We start from the raw sequence: 20187 nt of genomic DNA, 5'->3' as shown, positions 1-20187 counted from the left end.
AATTATTATACAAAATATTCTTATTTCATGCAATTAGTTCCCTTTATGAATTTAAATAAAGCCAGAACAAATATAGATACAGAATAAGATGAATTCATTATATTTCGTGGTTTCTCATCAGCTGCTTACAACCAAGTATGTATTAGAATTTTACATTGAGATAAGAAATAATATAGAACAATTGACATAAGTGAATGTAAAGGATAGGAACGACAAAGGTTATCCAAGATAACTATATATATATACATACGCAAGAACAGGACAGAGGTTATTTGGTGTTAGAATCAAGGAAACATTAAGGATGGGTGATGTAATAGTTGAGTGGAGTTCCTAGTTCAATTAATTCTCAGTGAATTCGACTCTACTTAAAGTTATTTATTAATTACATTGAATCGATGGAAATTCGGTAAAAATACAGAATCATTAGACTGAAACCAATTATCTGTCTGTTATGTGACTTGTATACTTCAATTTGGATCCTGTATATGACTTTGTAGGCATTTTATTGTGAATTATCTATCATCTTAAAATTAAGATGAAATGCCTTTTGAGTTAATACCACCTTATACTTAATAGTTGTATGTAACCCCATGTGAACATCAAATCTGAGATGCAGATGCATCCAGCCGACGAGTCTCAAATTGGATGAAACGCATGTTCTGGATTCCACTGCTAGCAACCATCCATCCCTGCTTATAATGCTTGTGACTTAAGGCAATATCGAGGTAATCCACACAGTATACACATATGCCAATAAGAGACTGACCTATTGCAGTCCCAAACATCAGTGGGAAGATTCAAGTGAGCAATACGGAGCAAATTTAAAAAAGGAACTGATTAAAACATTAAAAACATTATCAGAAGGTGGATTTTGTAACGATTGTAGTAATTTAATAGTTGAGTTTATGAGTTAATCGAAGCTAGACCACCATGGAAAACTTGGAAGCACTGGAAGGACATTTTGTCTTAACGTGAGACTCCTCATCACTGCTCATCCACGATCTCACCCTGTGGGATTCGAATCCAGGACCTATCGGGTTCGCGCGCGATCGCTTAACCTGTAGACCACTGGGCCGTCATCCAACGGTACCAATGTCTAACTTCGAACAGTCTACGAAATTGCACCACCGTTCACCATTGTCTTCTATGAGTTACTATCTCACAACAGACTTGGTTGAAAATTACTGATCAAGTAATTTCAATGAAAAATAAAATTAATCCAACCTTTTAAATAAAAAAGAAACTGATTTAAACATTAAAAATATGTCTACAATAGATTTTTATCCCCTTTTTGTCTTCCTTTTTCCCAATCAAAATAAATGAATATACAAGGTTTTGCTTTTAAATTTAGAGAAAAAAACAACAACATGAAACTGATAACGTCTTTTACGGCTTTGTATATCCTATCCGTTTTATCGAATATGGTTGTTTTTTCTTGTGTTTTTTCGTTGCTTACATTCTCATTCTTTCTTTTTTCTTCAGTCAAATTTATAACATATTGAATTTGAATTCAGAAATCTATGCGTTCATGTCTTCTTCTGCTTCTCCTTCTTCTTCTTCTTCTTCTTCTTCTTCTTCTTCTTCTTATTATTATTATTATTATTATTATTATTATTATTATTATTATTATTATTATTATTATTATCGGCAGTGTTACACCACTCACCCTCACATACACACCTATGCACATAAATACATAAAGGGAATCGGTTAAAAATCAACGTACATTGTTTAATGTGTTGTAAGCATAGAAAGGAAATAGGAGAGTTTTAATGAATTCTATTTAATTATTTAGTACATTGATGAAACGTAATAAAATAGATAGTCAATTACATAATCAAATAGATGATATACAAATCTAAAAGAAAAAACAAACAAACAAACTATGAATTATCAGAATGAGTTTTGTGGAGATTTTAGTAAGTTTCACAAGTTGAAATCATGAGTCAGTTGAAGCTAGACCACCATTGAAAACCTGGAAGCACTGGACGGCCGTTTCGTCCTAGTATAGGACTCCTCAGCAGTGCGCATCCACGAACCCGCCCCCGCGGGATTCGAACCCAGGACCTACTGGCTTCGCGCGCGAGCACTTGACCATTAGACTACTGAGCCGGCATCCAACGGTGTTAATGTCTAACTAAAATCTCTACTAAAATCTCCACAAAACTCATTCTGATAATAATCAACTGCTCATTAATGACTGACTTCAGGAGAACCTCCTGGAGTTCTAGTGAGAAGCCGTCACCAGTGGAGTTCAACCAGGTCTGTTGTGAGATATCAGCTCACTGAAGACAATGGTGTTCTATGGCGCAACTTCGTGGATTGGTTGAAGTTAGACATAAACATCGTTGGATGCTGGCTCAGTGGTCTAGTGGTTAGGTGCTCGCGCGCGAAGCCAGTAGGTCCTGGGTTCGAATCCCGCGGGGGCGGGTTCGTGGATGCGCACTGCTGAGGAGTCCTATACTAGGACGAAACGGCCGTCCAGTGCTTCCAGGTTTACAATGGTGGTCTAGCTTCAACTGACTCATGATTTCAACCTGTGAAACTATGAATTGATGATGTAGCACAAAATTATCCAAGATTATTAGTTAGTAATTGACTTTCCTATTATTGATAAAGATTGAACCTCACCATTCATAAATTCTTAGTGTAATACTTCTAGCGAACTTATTATCATTCAGTTTAGTTAGAAATGTAGACCATTTAGATTTCAACTAAATGGTCTAAAGGTAACATGATTTGATCTTGTTAGATTCAATATGTGATGGATGCGATGAACGCACACTGTTAAGGAGTTTCAAATAAAATTGAAGTAACTGTCTGGTTTTTTCCTAGCTAGTTCCTCGGATTGTATCAATTTGTTACGTGAACAAACTTAAATCTAAACTAAACTATGCAAGCCCATCTCTAAGCAACAAAAAAATGAATTGTTCAAGATGGAAATAAACGAGTCTATACCTTTTTAATTAGTTCTAGATTATGTTATACACTATTTGTAAACTAGTCATTTTTAGCATATTGGTAATTTCACTCATGAAACTCATGTTGTCGAATACTTATCAAATCGATTGTCAGTTATTTCATGTAACTTCTAATAACCGAAACCTAATTACATCTAAAAAACCAACTGTTCTTATCCCAAATTCATGACACCTTTACTCTAAAATATTAAAACATCGAATGAAATTCGATTTTCACTAGAAAGAACTTAACATAGATGATATTGTTCATTACTTATTGATCAGTTAACTGTCAACGTATCTCAGTCATACAGGGGTTCACTTGTGGTACCAATAGCTGTGTAACTGTGAATCTGGTATCATTGGGTCGAACCCGCCAAGGATCATCAGTTCCCCAAAGATTACAGGTATACCTCACTGAAGAGTTTCAAATTACACAAAATATATATCAAGCACGGTCCCCTGTTGACTGCCTGCAGTCAACACCTGCTATATTAAAAGATTAAATCACCATTGTGAATAACATGTCTACTTTCTGAAAATTTTAAGTGCAATACCAAGTTATTCGTTATCACCGCGCTGCACTGGCAAACGAATCATGCTATTTTTCCGTAATGATTTGTTTGTGATGTATGGTTAATAAAAATTTTTAAATCTATGTTGTTCATTATCAAGTTATCTAGTTCCATATGAATTCTCATAAAAACACTTGCTTTCTTACCAATTACTTCAGGAAAATAGCTCAAGAACTGTGGACAGTTTATCGTTCTCATCATTTACATGCACAGTGACAGATGGTAGATGGCTAAGGGTAGACGTAAATAATCCCTGGATTGAGGCTTAATACTAGTTGTCATTTATCAGTAAGGAAGGAACTGACGCTCTATGAGATATGAACTTGTATCAGCCAGTTTCTTAGTCTGAGACGTTAGCAATGAGTTACTCAGGCTTTGATTGACCTCTTGTAATACTGAGATGCTCACAATACATTGATCACTGATTAGTGCGCAATGTCGGACTGAAACTCGGTGACCCATGTTTGAATCCCACGAAGAGGACCAATTCCGTCATAATTGCAAGTACACATTGTTGACGAGTGCCAACTAGCGCGAAATCTAAGTGCAGGGTTTCTTTCCGACTGGTTTCAACCTCTTTAAATCAAAATCAGCTTCTGCAGTGCCAAGTCATTTAGAATAGTAGTCACATTTCAACCTGATCGACAGAATTTGATAAAAATCTAAAAGAACTAAACGTCTCAGTAATCAATCGATTGTACACACTAATTAAGTTATTAAACGGTATTAATGATTCAATCAAAACTTCAGGATCACTTTAATTTCTTTATAACTAAGTATATATCATGGTTTTATTTTTGCAAATGATGTATATTAGCTGCCTACTACGTTCAGATGCTTTTATAAAAGGTTTGCTACCTATCTTAAAATAAACTACTGCACAATTCAAGCGAAGCTAACACAGTTGATATGTTGTCCCATTAGTGTATGTCCTTTGGAAAAATAACTGAGAAGTGATATTATAGGAATTCTTGTATCGAATTTCCGTATAATGGATGTATGGTATTAAGAAAAGATATTTCCTCAATTATTACACATTTTGCGCTGAGAATTCTTGGTTGTAATCTCAAACATATGCTTTTGAATAAATCGACTCACTTCAGCCATCTCATGTTCACAAAAGCTTAATCCATCAGTCATAGTATTTCTCATAGTATTTTTCGGGTGAAGAATTTTGGAAATAAGAAGTCTAACTTCTCTCGGATAAGTTAATCAGATACAAAATTATGGAACTAATTGTTCGATCAGTCATAAATTAATTTTCCTGTCTAAATTTTGCTTAAAGGGATAGAAAAATTATTTACAATATAAATGAAATAAAAATAAAACAATAGAAATATGCTTATGTATCCATCACACAATCCTAATCCATACATTCATCTTCAACACGATTGGATGATCTATTTTCGTCAGTCAAGGTCATTGGAGATAGATTCGATCTAGCATTCCTGAAATAACTTGTCTATTTATTGAATAGAATAAAGTCAGTAACACAAATAGAACGGATGTTAAAACGAAAATCTAACTGCTATTATCATTATTACCCATACTTATTTTATGAGGAAAAGGAGAGACCAACTAAAGTTTACATAAACAGACAGAATCACTCTTTGTAATCTATACACACATAAATATAAACAGAGAAATCTGTATAGAGATACACATTAAATGATGCAAATGTCATTTGACTTGACTTAGACAATATTTGCATATTTTATTCAGGCCTTTATAGTTTAATCGCAAAAGTAAATTCGAATTTCTTATTATCTTTGTTCATGTGTACACTGAGCAATATATATATATATATATATATATATATATATATATATATATATATATATATATATATATATATCATAAATAGAATTGCGTTCCTAAAGAAAAACCGGAAAAGTATTAAACTATTGATCCATATTGACACAGTTTGGTAGATTCGTCTCTTATCAAATGACTCTGGGCTGAAAAATTTTGAGGCATTGATTTGTAGGCCTTTATGCGAATTTCGCAAAAATAATTTGTAGTTCACTGGAATATTGATAAAGATAAGTATCCACAGCCATCACCTTGAATAAAATACATCCTGTGAATGAAAAGACATTTCATATGTTTACTCGTTTAAAATGCTGTTGGTTGCTTTGTTCAGAGGAACCAATGACTATTGGAACAGTTCTCGTTTGTTGTGTTCATGAGGCGTATAACCATGAAAACAAGGTTAAGTGAAACCACATGAATATTTTCAAAATAAATAACTAGTTTCCCCTATGGTACAGCTGAAATTCCAGTTCATTATTCATTTTTTGAAGTGCCATTTTTATATTTACCGTGAAATTGATTAACGAGTTACAGAATGCCTTGTAATCTCTCGTTATTTCACTGTATATATACAATTCAATAGAAAATATAATTATCATGGGGTATTTGTGGGAATTGTAAAATTTCCATAGTTTACATCATGAACTGATCTTAACTAGACCATCATTGAAAATCTGGAACCACTGTACGACTGTTTCATGCTAGTATGAAACTCCTCAGCAGTGCCTATTCACAAACTTGCATCTGAGAATCGAACTAAGGTCTTTTGATCTCAAGCGCGAATGCTTAACATGTAGATCACTGAACAAGGATTCGAAAGTGCCAATGTCTAATTTCAATCAACTCACGATAATGTCTAATCCTCATCAACTAGGTGCAGTGAATAACTGTCTCGCACTCTACATGGTTGAATTCCACTTTTCATGACTTCTCACTAGAACTCCAAGAATTGTATGTTAAAACTAGCTACTAGTGAGCTCATGATTGTTGTTGGTAAAAGGGGATGTGTGGCGATTGTAGATTTTCCACAGTTTAAATTATGAACCTATGCTTATTCGTTAAATAATGGTCAATAATCATCTGTTTTTATATTACTGACCGAATTTAGTTAAACAGTCTTTCAAAGCAGGAAAACAGTAGACAGTTGTTGTATTCTTATATGGAACTCTCAATATTTTGCATCTGCAAACCCACTTAAAAATTAAACCTATCACATTCAGGCTTCGAAGAGAATGTTTAACCTCCGAATTCTTAAACTAATATCCATCAATTTACATTCTTAACTTTACCACATTCATTAATTCATTTCGTATTATTTGTTTGAAACTTCCCATTGATGCTTAGCACTGTAATTGATCAGTCTGTTATTGGCATATGTGCATACTGTGCGGATTACCTCGATATTACTTTAAATCACAAGCGCTATAAGCAAAGATGGATAGTGGCTAGCAGTTGAATTCAGGACGTGCGTTTCATCCTATTTGAGACTCGTCGGCTGGATGTACCTGCATCTCAGAGTTGATGTTCACTCCTGGACTCGAGCTGACGGGTCCCAAATAGGACTAAACGTGCGTCTTGAATTTCACTGCTAGTCACCATCCATTTTGTTTCTCCCATTTATATTTCACCTTGCTATCCTCTTGTTTCACTTACTTACAGGGCCAAAGTGTTGAAGAAGCGTTAAATGGACCAATGCGTAATCATTTACGCTTTTTAGTGATAAAAGATTTACATTTATTACAACCATGGTATCATCATACTATAAGACGATATGAAGCTGAATCACGTTTGGCTAGTGAAGGAAATCAAGACGGTGCATTTTTGTAAGTATATAATTTAATTGGGATCTATGTTGTGTTGTTGTTTTGTAAAATACACTATTCAACTTTTTCGTAAGAAATTTTCATTATTATTATTATTATTATTATTATTATTATTATTATTATTATTATTATTAATATTATTATTACTGGGAACTGATTCTTGTATTTAAATCACTTATCAAACATATAACGTTTATTGTTTAACATAAAAGTCACCATTCATGTTGGCAAATAAATGGGAGGTTTCAACTTCTTAGAAAAGTTGGAAGGAAAGAAAATACTTTTATCATGGTGATTGAATAGTTTCCAGTTTAGATTCGATAAGTCGTTAATACAAAGAGTACGACTCAAATAACAATAATCCCCAGTTAACTAACTTTTTGAAATTTCCTGTTTGAATTGTCCAGTTATTTGTTCTATTTAGAATTCTTATGATATTTCTGAGATCGCGATTTATACTTATCGGATTGAATAATCAAGAACACATTTTGAGGGCGATCCAAACAAATTTCACAAGAATGAAGTAGCCGAGCACTAATTAGGTCATTGTGATAATAATAATAATGCTATAAATGAAAAAAATATAGATGCATTGTATTCAAAATACAAATTGGCTATCGATAATATATAAGGAGTTAGAAATTAAGGTATTCGAAAGAAACTGGATAGGAAAATTCAGTGATGACAACGGTTTTATAGTTATGTTGGTTATACACTGTCCAGTCTGTTGTTTGTTTCACGTTATCATTTATAGTTGTGTTGGTTATTTAAAAAACCTAAAAACCAGTAGGAAATGAACACTTGTTTCGTCTTAATAAGGCACATCACAATACTACGTCTCCACGGCCCCATCGAAAACAGAATTCAAGGTTTTCATGTTTCAAGGTGAGTATTTAATCTTCTGACCACTGAGCCAATATCTAATGGTTTAAATTTCTAACTGTAATCAGCTTGAGACAGTGTACAACTATCATTCATTATTATTCAGTTCTTTGGTTTGATCCTCAATGGAGTTGTAGATGCACATTATTGGGAAGTTTCATATTAGGACGAGACAGTTGTTCATTGCTTCCTGGCTTTCGGTGGTACTCTAACTAGAATCATTTCACGATTAAGACTAATAAATAAATCTTTTTGATGTGAATTGACAAGCGCAATGCGAGGGAATCAACTAATTTCGAACATCTCAGTCCAACAGGAGGTCAATCTCTCTCTGCCCAAATAACTCAGTAGTAACATCTCAGACATCGAAGCTTCTTTACAATGGTTCCAACCCCATAGATAACATTAATTTGCTCAAAATGTTTGGTGCACCTTAGTGACAAATGACTAACTTCAATTGCCTTACATTAAAATATGTTTTGTGCTATGTTGAGTAACTTGGACCCATGGGACCATATTGTAAATCAGTCAACTTTGAATGAAACAAAAATATGGTTAATAAATATGACTTCACTCGTATTCCTCAAACGCTTTTTTGACAAAACAGTGAAAAAAACTTGCCAAGAATAACCATGAGAATAGATTATGATTCTTAATTTATTACAGCATAGGAAGAATAAAATCAGTCTAAACTGTTAGTATATTTACCACTACGACTTGTTTCGTTCACAGCCGCAGATTGTAATTACGTGAAAAAAATTCCATAAGAGCAACTCAAAATACTCTTATCTGCACCGAATAACAATCATAATCTGACCATCCTTTGCTTTCGTCCAATTTACTTTTGTACTAGCCAACATGTTTTATCGGCTTCGGTGACCATCGACCCAGTATAGTGTGAATCTCAACCGTCGTGATTGTTAAAGGTTTATAACCTTATCAACCTAATTTTACTATGTTTACTTGATGTTCAAGCCTAAAACTTAGAATACCTTTGCTATCAAATATTTCTGACTTACACATGTCACTAAAGTTAACTGATTATTTATTCACCCAAATATTCGTATAATTGATTTACACAATATAGAAATATCTGATAAAATGAATTCATCTTCGATTTAGTGTAGCAACAAGTGAGAGAATGAAAGTAAGAAATAGAGTAAATGAAAGTGAAGTTATCATATCAACCAACATGGTTTTTAGTATTTCACTTACCTAATTCTTTACTCACTGATGCTGTTACCTCTCTTGGAGAAGCATAGACAGCCTACCAGGATTCTCTATTGACCTCTGTCCTGGGTAATCCTCTCCAGTTTTTTTCCAGTTGTTATTCATTCGTCTGATGTTTGCCTCCAATTTTCGACGCAATGTATATTCCTTGGTGATCCTCTTTTCCTTTACCCTTCAGGATTCCAAGCTAGCTCTTCCCTCGTGATACAATGTAGTATTTTGATATTTTAATGTAATTTCGAACAGTTTAATGAAAAGTAGTTAAATAATGGATTTTTTAGTACTAAAATAGAATCTAAAACGTTTTTTAAAAAATAAGGAATGTATACCTACTAGGTGTTCCACAATTATAATGCTATTCAACTTGTCTTGTGAGCAGAGATGGATTGAGAATGAGAAAATTCAGAACTTCTCTTCTGGACATTGACTTAAAAGTATCTAGTAGTGTAATACATCACTATTCATTTATCCTTTTGCCAAATTAATGAAATAAATATATGATACTTCATATCAGAATAAAATAGATTGTTCAATATCTAAGGAGTAATGACTTAATTATTAAAACATCCAATATCTAATGATTGTGTTAGAGTTTTGAATGCTACTCCATTTTACTTCGTTTACTGTAATCCTGTGTATAACTTTACAAATAGCTATCTCTTAAGTTATATCGTCTGAAGCCAAATTTAAGAACTTGTATTTAACCACTAAGTTCCGATACATTAATTTCAGATTTTCCATTTTTTGAAGGGGAACTATCGTAAAATGATTCAAGTTTTTATCAATCAGATTGTTATTTGTCTTAAAACTTAGATCGGTCAAAATTTCCTGTGAATGTTTCTTAACTACCTAATATCAAAGAAACATGCATCACGATGTCATGTCATTTAATAAACAACATAGTTTGTATATTGTATCTTGATCGATAAAGGTTGGAAGAAACAGGATGTTAGCTACTTACTAGTTGATCAATTATTAACAGCTATGGAGCTTTTAATGGAATTTTTATTAAAAAATTCAAAAAACGAATACATACAAGGATGAATAACTTTATGCAAGATACCAAACTTTGTAACACTGGAGAGATTAAAATAAAAAGATTTTTTTGGAAACATTGAAATGAACATGGAAATTAGAGTTGGAGAAATCACGTGAATATTATACCATTTTTGGTGGAATTTTGTTCTCTGAGTTGGATGGTTTGATCGTGGAGCTTTAACAACAATGACAGGTTAAAGGTTAACAATAGCCAATCAAGATCGAGGTCTACTAAAAATGCTGGGAGTTATATGTGGAGAAATTTGGACACTTCACTTCTACTTTAAGTTTGTGTCGATGATGTCGTTCAGAAAGCTCCACGACCAAACGATTCAGCTCAGAGAACGAAACTCCACCAAAATCATCCACCTTAGCTACAAATCTTCACCATATTACACCGTATAATTCACCTATACTAAATAGATTTTCAAGGAATTTGGTCACTTCAGTGAAAAACAACACTATCAAAATACTCTTGATAGTCTAGCAACACTTTTATCAATAATTTGTAATCTTTCATGTTAATTATGGATAGACAAACATTATTTCAATCTCTATTGAAATTCATTTTGTGAATTTTATTGTTTTATGCTAATGTGATGTAATTTTCACCAACGCATATGTCTATACCAGGATCTACGTTAATCAGAATTGACTAATTGACTGAACAATAGATAAATAGAACTAAGTTATAGTTTTATACAGACTCATTACATAATGAATTCCGGTTCCGTTGAATTATCTCTCTTTTTTTGTTGCTTTTAAGTAATCAGTTAAACCTGGTAGGTAGGTGGATTATATACTTAATAAGAATAAAAGTACATTTTATAAGACAAATTCAACGGAGATAAACCATCTAATAAAATTAAAGATGTATATATTAACTTCATAAATGTAATTAATATAATAGTAATCGTATCATTGTTTTTGTATATCCTTTTTGTTGTATTAAAATATAACCCCATTAACAAATCAACACTAATAACAATCATGATAATAATAATGTAACATATAGAGTTCGTTATCGTAAAGAAGATAGAACATATGTATTAAGTTTAACAAGTCAAAATGAACCAAAACATTATCGTATTGAAGAATATTTAAGTAGATGGTCTATAGAAGGTGGACAATATTTTGAAACTATCATGGAAGTAAGTGTTCTTATTTATATTTATATAATGTTATATATTGATTTGTCTGTTTGCTAGTTTTGCATTGAATCATACTTCCAACGAGAATCAAATGGGTTTTTTGGTTTGATCTAATGTGTGTATGTGTGCTGTTTAGCTTCAAATTAACGTGAAATGACTGTTCATGGTGTTATCTGATTTCTAACGTCTCTCAGGGATAATATAAATATTTCATACGTGTAAAAAGACTAGGATGGGTAAAAAGATTGATTATTAGAGTTTAGATTGTTCCAATGGTTCTATGAAATGAAATATTTGTGATGAACATCAGTTTTATGTACAGTACACATGATCTCAACTATTGAAATTACTACAATCTCCACAATACCCCTTTCTGATACATCTGTTTTTTGTTGATGAGTTTTTAGCCTTTTGTGATCAGTCAGTAAAGTATTTACAGTGTATATATAGAAGCTAATACAATCTTCCCGAAGAAAATTTGTAATTAAATTTGTTGAAATAACACAATATTTATTGTTTAGAGTCATTTGTCCTGATGTTTTAGACACATAATTTTATATGATTAGTATAACATTTTTATATAAGGTTACTAAGGCAAACAAAAAAATCGATAGGTGAGATTCAACTTATAAGAACTGAGGGATGTAATGTAACTATTTCATTATAGGTATAGTATACTTTTAATGAAATGTTTACATTCATTACAGGCTTACTTTCGACCAAATCAACGACGTTCATCTTGTAAATCTTCTACTCATACAATCCATTTAATTAGCCCTAAAATTGGCTTCTTAGTAATTATTCATTTGAACCATTATTGGGTAGTTCTATAAGAGTATTGGTGAGGGTATGTATCGTCCTGTTGTGAATATTATCTCAACCGATAACGCATTAGGATTCTAGCTGAAGGGTACTGAGTTTGAGTCCTAGTGTGAACGTTAACGCTGGGATGAAGACCTTTCTAGTTGACGAGTTCCAAAGAGAAAAAAACTCACTTCTTAGATTCCAATGCTATATCCCATTTATTCACTACGATAACCAATGTTTTTATGTGGATCCTGTTAAAGTTAAAACATTATTGTCCATAACCAGAAATAATGGGTCTGTAAATTATTTGTTATGATCATTGACATACAAATACACACCTTAGATAACAGTATATATATATAATAGGGGATTTAGAGGGATTTTAGAATTCTCATAGTTTAAATCAAGAACTGATCTTAACCAGGCCATTATTGAATACCGGGAAGCACTGGAAATTGAGAGTTTACGCATGGAGAAAAAAGTCTTTGGTTAGATCCCCCATGAAGTAGTGGATACTAGGACGAATCATCTGCTCAGTGCCTTTTACATGACTGTTGTCTACTCAAGATCAGTTCATGATTATATATATGCATATATCAGAAAACAATATCAGTAGCCAGCGAAATAATTTAAATATTTCTAATAGTATGATATAATGCTTTCACAAATTTAGAGAAAAATATATTTATTTCTCACTGTCTCAGCTTTCATATGATTTATTTCCCCTTCTATTTAGCTAATTGATCATTATCATTTTCGTCAAGATGGATTATTATGTAAATTACAAAAACCAATACCAGTATCGAATTTCACACGTTCATTTTCAGGTAAGTCTATGAATTATAGAAAGTTACATCATATCAATGTTATTATTGTATTGCCACATTTGAAAGTTAATGGTAACCTATTTATTGATACAATTAAACTAGTTACTAGTTTGTCAGTAATCTATAACAAGACAAATATAGATTCAGATCTTTTTTACATTTGATTGATCACTCGGTAATGACAAATGTCATGTCTTTCTTAGTACAATTGAAAATACATCTCAGTTCTATAAGAAGTTAATCACGATCAGGATAGTTTGGTGGTAATGTCTCTGACTATGAAGTTGGGTAAATGGGATTAAATACGACATGAAGCATTATTTCCCTTAGGATTTACAGGTACAACTTGCTGACCTGTGCCAAATAACATGAAACCTAGGTCGAGAATATCTTGTTGACTTCTTCTAACCACCCCTTACATTCACATTTGTGTTTAACAGATTTTCTACTTTAAGTAAGCCCAAAATAAAATGATATTGTCTTATATTTCATTAAATGTAATAATTGTTATGGTAAAGCCATATGAGGAAAAAATTGTAATTTTTTCAGGTATCGTCTAACTTTTTGAATAAAGTTTAAAATCTGTTTCATAAAACTGGTTTACGATCTTATTCGTCACTAAAAATCTAACCCCTCATTAGTGTACAGAAACTAACAGACGACTGTACTCATCATAACTAATCGACTATAGAAATCTGTAATTTATATTCTGAACCGAATTTAACCAACACACTATTGGGAATCAGGAATTTAGTGGCCCAAGATCTGACTCCAGTTAGATCGTATGATTGGTTGACAGTGAGATATACATATTTGCCTTTATGCTTCAAATTCTCTTGATGTGCTTATAGCTCTGTGATCTTCGTTATCCTCTAATAAACTGTAGTTGCCGCTTCTCACTTCAAACACCGTTAAAATTTATATAATAACGGTTACAAGAGTGATTGATTAACGAAACAAAACCACTATAAGATTATTTAGACAGCTGTTTTAAATTATACGGTATCTGGTTCCCCTGCTAAACGGGGTTGAGCTGTACTGTTTGGGTTTTCACGTGAAAGTCCGGATGGTGTCTGGTCCTCCTGAAAACCAATGTAAAATTACTCTGGCCCACAAGGGTATATTGTATTGTATAACTGTTTAAACTAGCATGAGCCTTATCAGTAATGTTCATCTACATACCGCAATGAGAATAAAACTCAGAACCTTTAGGTCTTGTAGCAACAAGTGAATCTTTAAACATGACTAATTTTAATCGATTCATGATATTTAACAACTATCTTGATAAGTAAAATTGCCTCAGATTGAATATAGTAAACTTTAACGGAATACAATTCTTCATTAGAATTTCAAGAATTGCCTCTTGAAATTATTCATTAGTGACTATATGATCTTTATTAGGATGAGAAATTCGTGGTTTATGTCAAATTACGTAATAATTATTTGTCGTTAACTTGTTTACATTAATAAAAAAAACAGAACAATTCTATAAATAGAATTTCTTGTGGTTTCCGTATGTATTCATTTATGATCTTGACTAATGAATAAATGTTCATGTTATCTATTCTCTCAACAACAACAAAAAAAAACGAAAAAAATATATTGACTTTGAATATCTGTTATGTTGGTTGCTAAGTTATTGAAATAATTTTCTATTTACACACATCTAATAAAATTTGTTCATTATGAACTAAAATTTGGACAATAATATTAGAAAAGAAAGAAATACTTATGAATGAATATCTTAGTAACAGATTGTTTAATGTAACAAATCGGTAACTAATTTATCATAGATCTATGGATGTAACCATATATGAATAAATGAATAGACAAACAAACAAACAAACAACAGGTGTTTCATCTAACATACTCATGATATCTTTATTTCTCTATGTGAAAACTTAATCAAAAATCATATTGGTTTTTTCTTATTAACCAGAGTAAATAGTTCTTTTCTTTTTTGCATAAGATTGGTTTCAATGTGTATAAAGATAATAACGTGATAAGTCGTAAAATATGTTAAGAACCTGTTATATCATAACGATGAATAAGTGCATAGTAATTGTAAGGAGCTATTTATAAACTATTATTATATTATATATATTCATGTCTCTTATGATAAGCTTTCATTTGACCTATTGACTATTACTACTTATAAATTGCTCCCGATTTATTGGTTACAATACCTCACACTCACAGCAACTTTTTGGCCTGATTCTGTGTAATTGTTATTTTCTATTCTATGGTATGATGTGGTCTGATTTGTTTGTATATAAATTGTGTATGTCTGAAATATATGATTCATGTAGTAGAAGCGGAGATTGTGTTCTGGACTCAAAGGTCAGGGCAAGGCAAGAAGAACTAATAAGGACTCAGAGATTACTCTTGTCTGGTCGTACTGGTTAACAAGTTATTGGTTTAATACAGTGCTAAAGTTGTATAGGTCGATGTTCTAATTGGTGATCTTGTCACGTAATAATTTACAGGCGACATGATATAACAGAGTCAGTTCTAATGTAGTAATTATTATTTTCAAAACAAATGTAATTAATGTCTTATCAACGATTCGATTTAATTAACACGTAAGCTTTCTACGGAATTCTAAATACACTATGCTACAAAAAAAGAGTGGAATGACTATAAAGTTTTATTTACTTAACCGAGTTTTAATATACACAAATCTTAGGTACGTATACTATTGTACTTTCAGCCCATTCAGGGATATAAAGACTGGGGCCATGAGTAGGTTCACAACTCACTTTTCCCACTAGCATGTCACGTTTCTGAGTTTTGCACTCGCGTCTTAACCTTTAGATGACATATGAGCACAGATAAGTAATGTGACTATCCTTGCTTAGCTTATCATCTCTTCCTCCCCCATGAAAAAATATTACTTACATTTAGGATTTAGTTGTAATGAGAATACATCATGACTAGTGGAGTTCAACTATATCAGGAGTAAAGCAGTTAGCCACCAATTGGACTGATTAATTGTTGACGTAAATTACAAATTAGTTTAAGTAGGAAATTTTGACTACTAGGTAGGAGGTAACTGAGTTAAAATTAATGCATTTGCTTCATTAATCTATTGATCTGGCAATCAATCATTAATAGTGTAGTGATTCTGTATTATTAAAAATTCACATAATCTGAAAAAACAGCAATTCAGTGTTTGATGGGTTTTAGGAGTACTTTAGTCGGTATGAACCGACCACGTTTTCTGGTATAGATTGAAGGAAATCTATGGGAGGTCAAACTAAGACGTCAAAACAGTACATCAGATTTCATAGTATCAGTATTGAAATAGATTTTATAATGCGTACTTCATGTAAATTATGTTTTAAAGAGAAGAGATTTCATTGAATCATAGATTTAATTTCTTAACTGTTAATTGATCGTGAACGAAAATAAACCAAATACAACATTGTTTACAAACAACTTGAACCAAGAAAAACTAGCTAAACATCTAGTTTATGCTATTGCAGCAAAATTGTTCAGATTATTTTGTCAGCGATATTATCATTGACGAATTTTAATTATCATGTGTGTGCATCATGTACGAATCACCCCAATGTAATGATTCTGTTACAACTTATGTAGAACATATGAATTGTGGCTTATAGTAGAATTTAGGATATGCATTTCATTCAGTTAAAACTTAGAATTAAGTGTGCTCTAGCGTTGAGCGTTCAAGTCTCAGGTGTAAGCAAATCTACCTGACAAGTCACCATAAAGTCGAAATGCACTTCTTGGATTTCACTGCTAGTGTAGTGAACGAAAACTCAATTCACATAGTGTCTTTGTAAAATATGAAAATCACACAATAAATACATCATTTACATGACCTCCTTCAGTTGTCCTTTACATACTCCATCATTCTTTGAATCCTGTTGTTAATCTAGTTGTTCTTTATTTTCCTTCTTTTTATCTTTATTTCAATCTTCTGCTGGTAAGTATTCCACGTACAATTGCTGCTACATACTACTTATATCTGTCTTCATAAATAGCGTGCACCATACTAGTCATAATTCATCTGTATTAATCAACCTTGAGTTGTCTAGTTTATTTATTTTTTAAACAAACACTATCAGTGATACAAATGAAAACAGTTATGAAATTCATTGTAATAAGCACAGACTGCAAATGTATGTTTTTATAAAACTAATTGTTACATCCTCTGAACTTTGTTTTTCTTAAACTACCACTTGGTTTTAAATCGCCTCACTAATGACAGTGCTAATTTATGGAGAAAATTAAAGCTTCACGATCAAACCAATCAACTCAGAGAATGTTGCACTAAAGAAATGTGTTTATTTGAACTAAAAATAAGTTTCTTTATCATCTCAGTGTACTTAGTAACATGGTTATTTAGTTAGTGTTCTATGGAGATTTGTTTCATTTGTAGGTTTTCTCCTTCACAGACTGATCTCATCTAGGATACCGATGAAAACCAAGCAGTATTGAACAGTTAATTCATTCTAGTATGATACATCCAATCAGTGAACACCGGTGATATCATCATCAAGGGTTGAATCGATAACCTTTAAGTTTTAAAGCAATCACCTAACTAATAGAACACTAGATTAGTATAGTATAATATCAGTTTCTATCAATGCACTCCCTAGTTCTTAATGGTACTCAAATATAGATCCATTTATGACGAAAAGTACCTCAATAATTATTTATTATCTATAATTTATATTTCGTGAAGATTAAATGTTTATTATTCATATAAAATTATTTATCTTAACTTGATAAGTTTTCACTTTGTATTCGTTTTTTCGCTATTTTTTTTTTTAAAAAAAATAATTACCAAGGTTCCGGTGGTGTATCAAAAATTACAACAAAGGATGACTTCAAGGTGAGTCTGGCTATTCATTCATTGAATATGTATATATATGAATATAATTCTTACATTATTCATATTATTATTGAACAATTTGATTAGTTAATGCATTAAATAAGAATAAGTTCATTTCAAATAGATTTTCTTTAAAGAGACAGTTATTTTCTTCATTTACAATTTGTTCTCTTATCAAATCTACTTTCTTTTTTGAAAGCTAAATATAAACCAGGTGAAATTGTGATTGATTTTCTTTTTTTTTCAAATGTAGAATCAAATGAGTTAATTATAAATTTTTATGAACGATTGTATTAAGTTTAGATTAGAGTGTACTTACTTACTTTACTTTACTTTACTTTACTTACTTTACTTTACTTACTTACTCTACTTACTTATTTACTTACTTTACTTTAATTTAATTTACTTACTTACTTCACTTTACTTTACTTACTTGCTTACTTAGTTTTTGTAACACTGACAAAAGGACTCATAAGTACTATATAGTTTTCTTGTTGTTATTCTACATATTGTTTTGTCCTATATGTAGCCTGGTTCGTGTGTGTGAGAGATAAAGAGTATGTCAAACAAAATTTACATTTATGTTCTGTTTCTCAATGTCTATGTGCTTTTGTCAATCCGATTTGTATATATTTTTTAGTATAGGGTTGTGGAGATTATTGAATTTTATTAAGATTATGAAACTATATACTTTAGAAAACCATTGAGATTTTGAAGGCACTAGACGGTTGTCTCGTCCTGGTACGGGATTCTTTATTAATAGATACTCAAACTCAGGATCTTCATTCCCTCACGTGAATGCTTAACTTAAGAATGACTTAACAGGGATTCAGTCAACCCATTATATTACGTTACTATCTTCTCTGGTGGTTAATGTTTTCACACCTGATGCAGTTGAACTCCACTAACCGTTCCATGCTTCCATGTCAATAATACATATGTACAGATGTAACATGCATACTTTCGCCTGTTTATTTTTCGTAAGATTCTGTATTAATATCTTTCTTTCACTAAGACATAAATAGTTTCAAATAAGAATCATAAAATGCTAGAGTAAATTATCATTCAAAGATAAATTTTATAACGGTTCAATATTTATTGAATACAGATTAGAAATTGGTCATTAGTCAACAGACGTTTCCATCTAGCTTGAGACCACTAACTAGTGTAGAAATAAGTTATAAAATATAGAATATGGGCGATTCTCTGAAATCACGAAAACATTCACACTAATTCAGTAGTACATATTTCCAACTTCAATCAATTCGATACATGGAGCGTAATCTTTGCAGATGAACATATCGATAATGAGAAACAGTTATGATTAAGGACCTCGTTGGATGATAACCTCACTAAATCCCAAATTAACTGTGGTTGGAAATGTGAACTATTCTGTTCCAACTCAACTGATTGGTAGATTTATGCCTCCTATCAAACTCTAAGCTTTTAAATTTAGTTATCTCTAAGGACATCTGACACATTTCTGCAAAGGTTTGAACTCAGAGGAGTAAATTATTCAAAGTTTCCTGCATTTCAATAGTTTATCGGTAGATGTTAATCCATGATAAGAACTTTTTGCACTTCGAATGAATCTTTATAGTTCACATCTATGGAAAAAAACTCATATGTCTTTTGAGGGTTATATTACATAATCTAAGGAAATTTAAGCCATTGTATGTTTGTAGCTATCCGTTATTGAAGAATTTTGAGCTTTGACAAAATAGCTTGTAAGTAATATACAATTTCTATGTACTTTAGTTAATACCAAAGAGCCTCTAAGAGAAAAAAAACATTTAAACCAAAAAAAACTATGAAATATATTTTATACAGTCGTGATATCGACTTTTCTAATTAACTTCTAGACAAAGATGGATGGTGGCTAACAGTGGAATCCAGGAGTGCGTTTCGTTCTATTTGGGACTTGCCAGCTGGATATACCTGCATCCTAGAATTGACGTCCATTTCGGGACTCAAACTCAGTATTATTCGCTTCAAACCTCATCATGTTATCCAGTTAGCTACTTGGTCCTGATAGCCAGGTACATCCGGCTGACGAGTCCCAAATCGGACGAAACGCATATCTTGGATTCCACCACTGCTAGCCACTATCCATCCATGCTTATAATGCTTGTGAATTAAGGCAATATCTAGGCAGTCCGCACAGGATGTACATATACCAACAAGATATTGATCAATTGCAGTTCTAAACATCAATGGGAAG

General features: G+C 32.0%; 1 protein-coding gene across 1 annotated transcript in view; it reads left to right on the top strand.

Annotated features, from left to right (window-relative positions):
- ZAP70 (Tyrosine-protein kinase ZAP-70) overlaps positions 1 to 20187 on the top strand; it is a 122300-nt gene that overhangs the window by 63701 nt on the left and 38412 nt on the right. Inside the window, exons 4-7 of the mRNA XM_051216913.1 lie at positions 7007 to 7170; positions 11336 to 11471; positions 13015 to 13105; positions 17923 to 17966. Of these exons, the coding sequence (XP_051065544.1) occupies positions 7007 to 7170; positions 11336 to 11471; positions 13015 to 13105; positions 17923 to 17966 (435 nt within the window). The remainder of the gene's footprint in view (positions 1 to 7006; positions 7171 to 11335; positions 11472 to 13014; positions 13106 to 17922; positions 17967 to 20187) is intronic.

The sequence above is a fragment of the Schistosoma haematobium genome, chromosome 6, assembly GCF_000699445.3.
Source record: "Schistosoma haematobium chromosome 6, whole genome shotgun sequence".
Lineage (NCBI taxonomy): Eukaryota > Metazoa > Platyhelminthes > Trematoda > Strigeidida > Schistosomatidae > Schistosoma > Schistosoma haematobium.
This window is presented reverse-complemented; position numbering and strand designations above follow the sequence as displayed.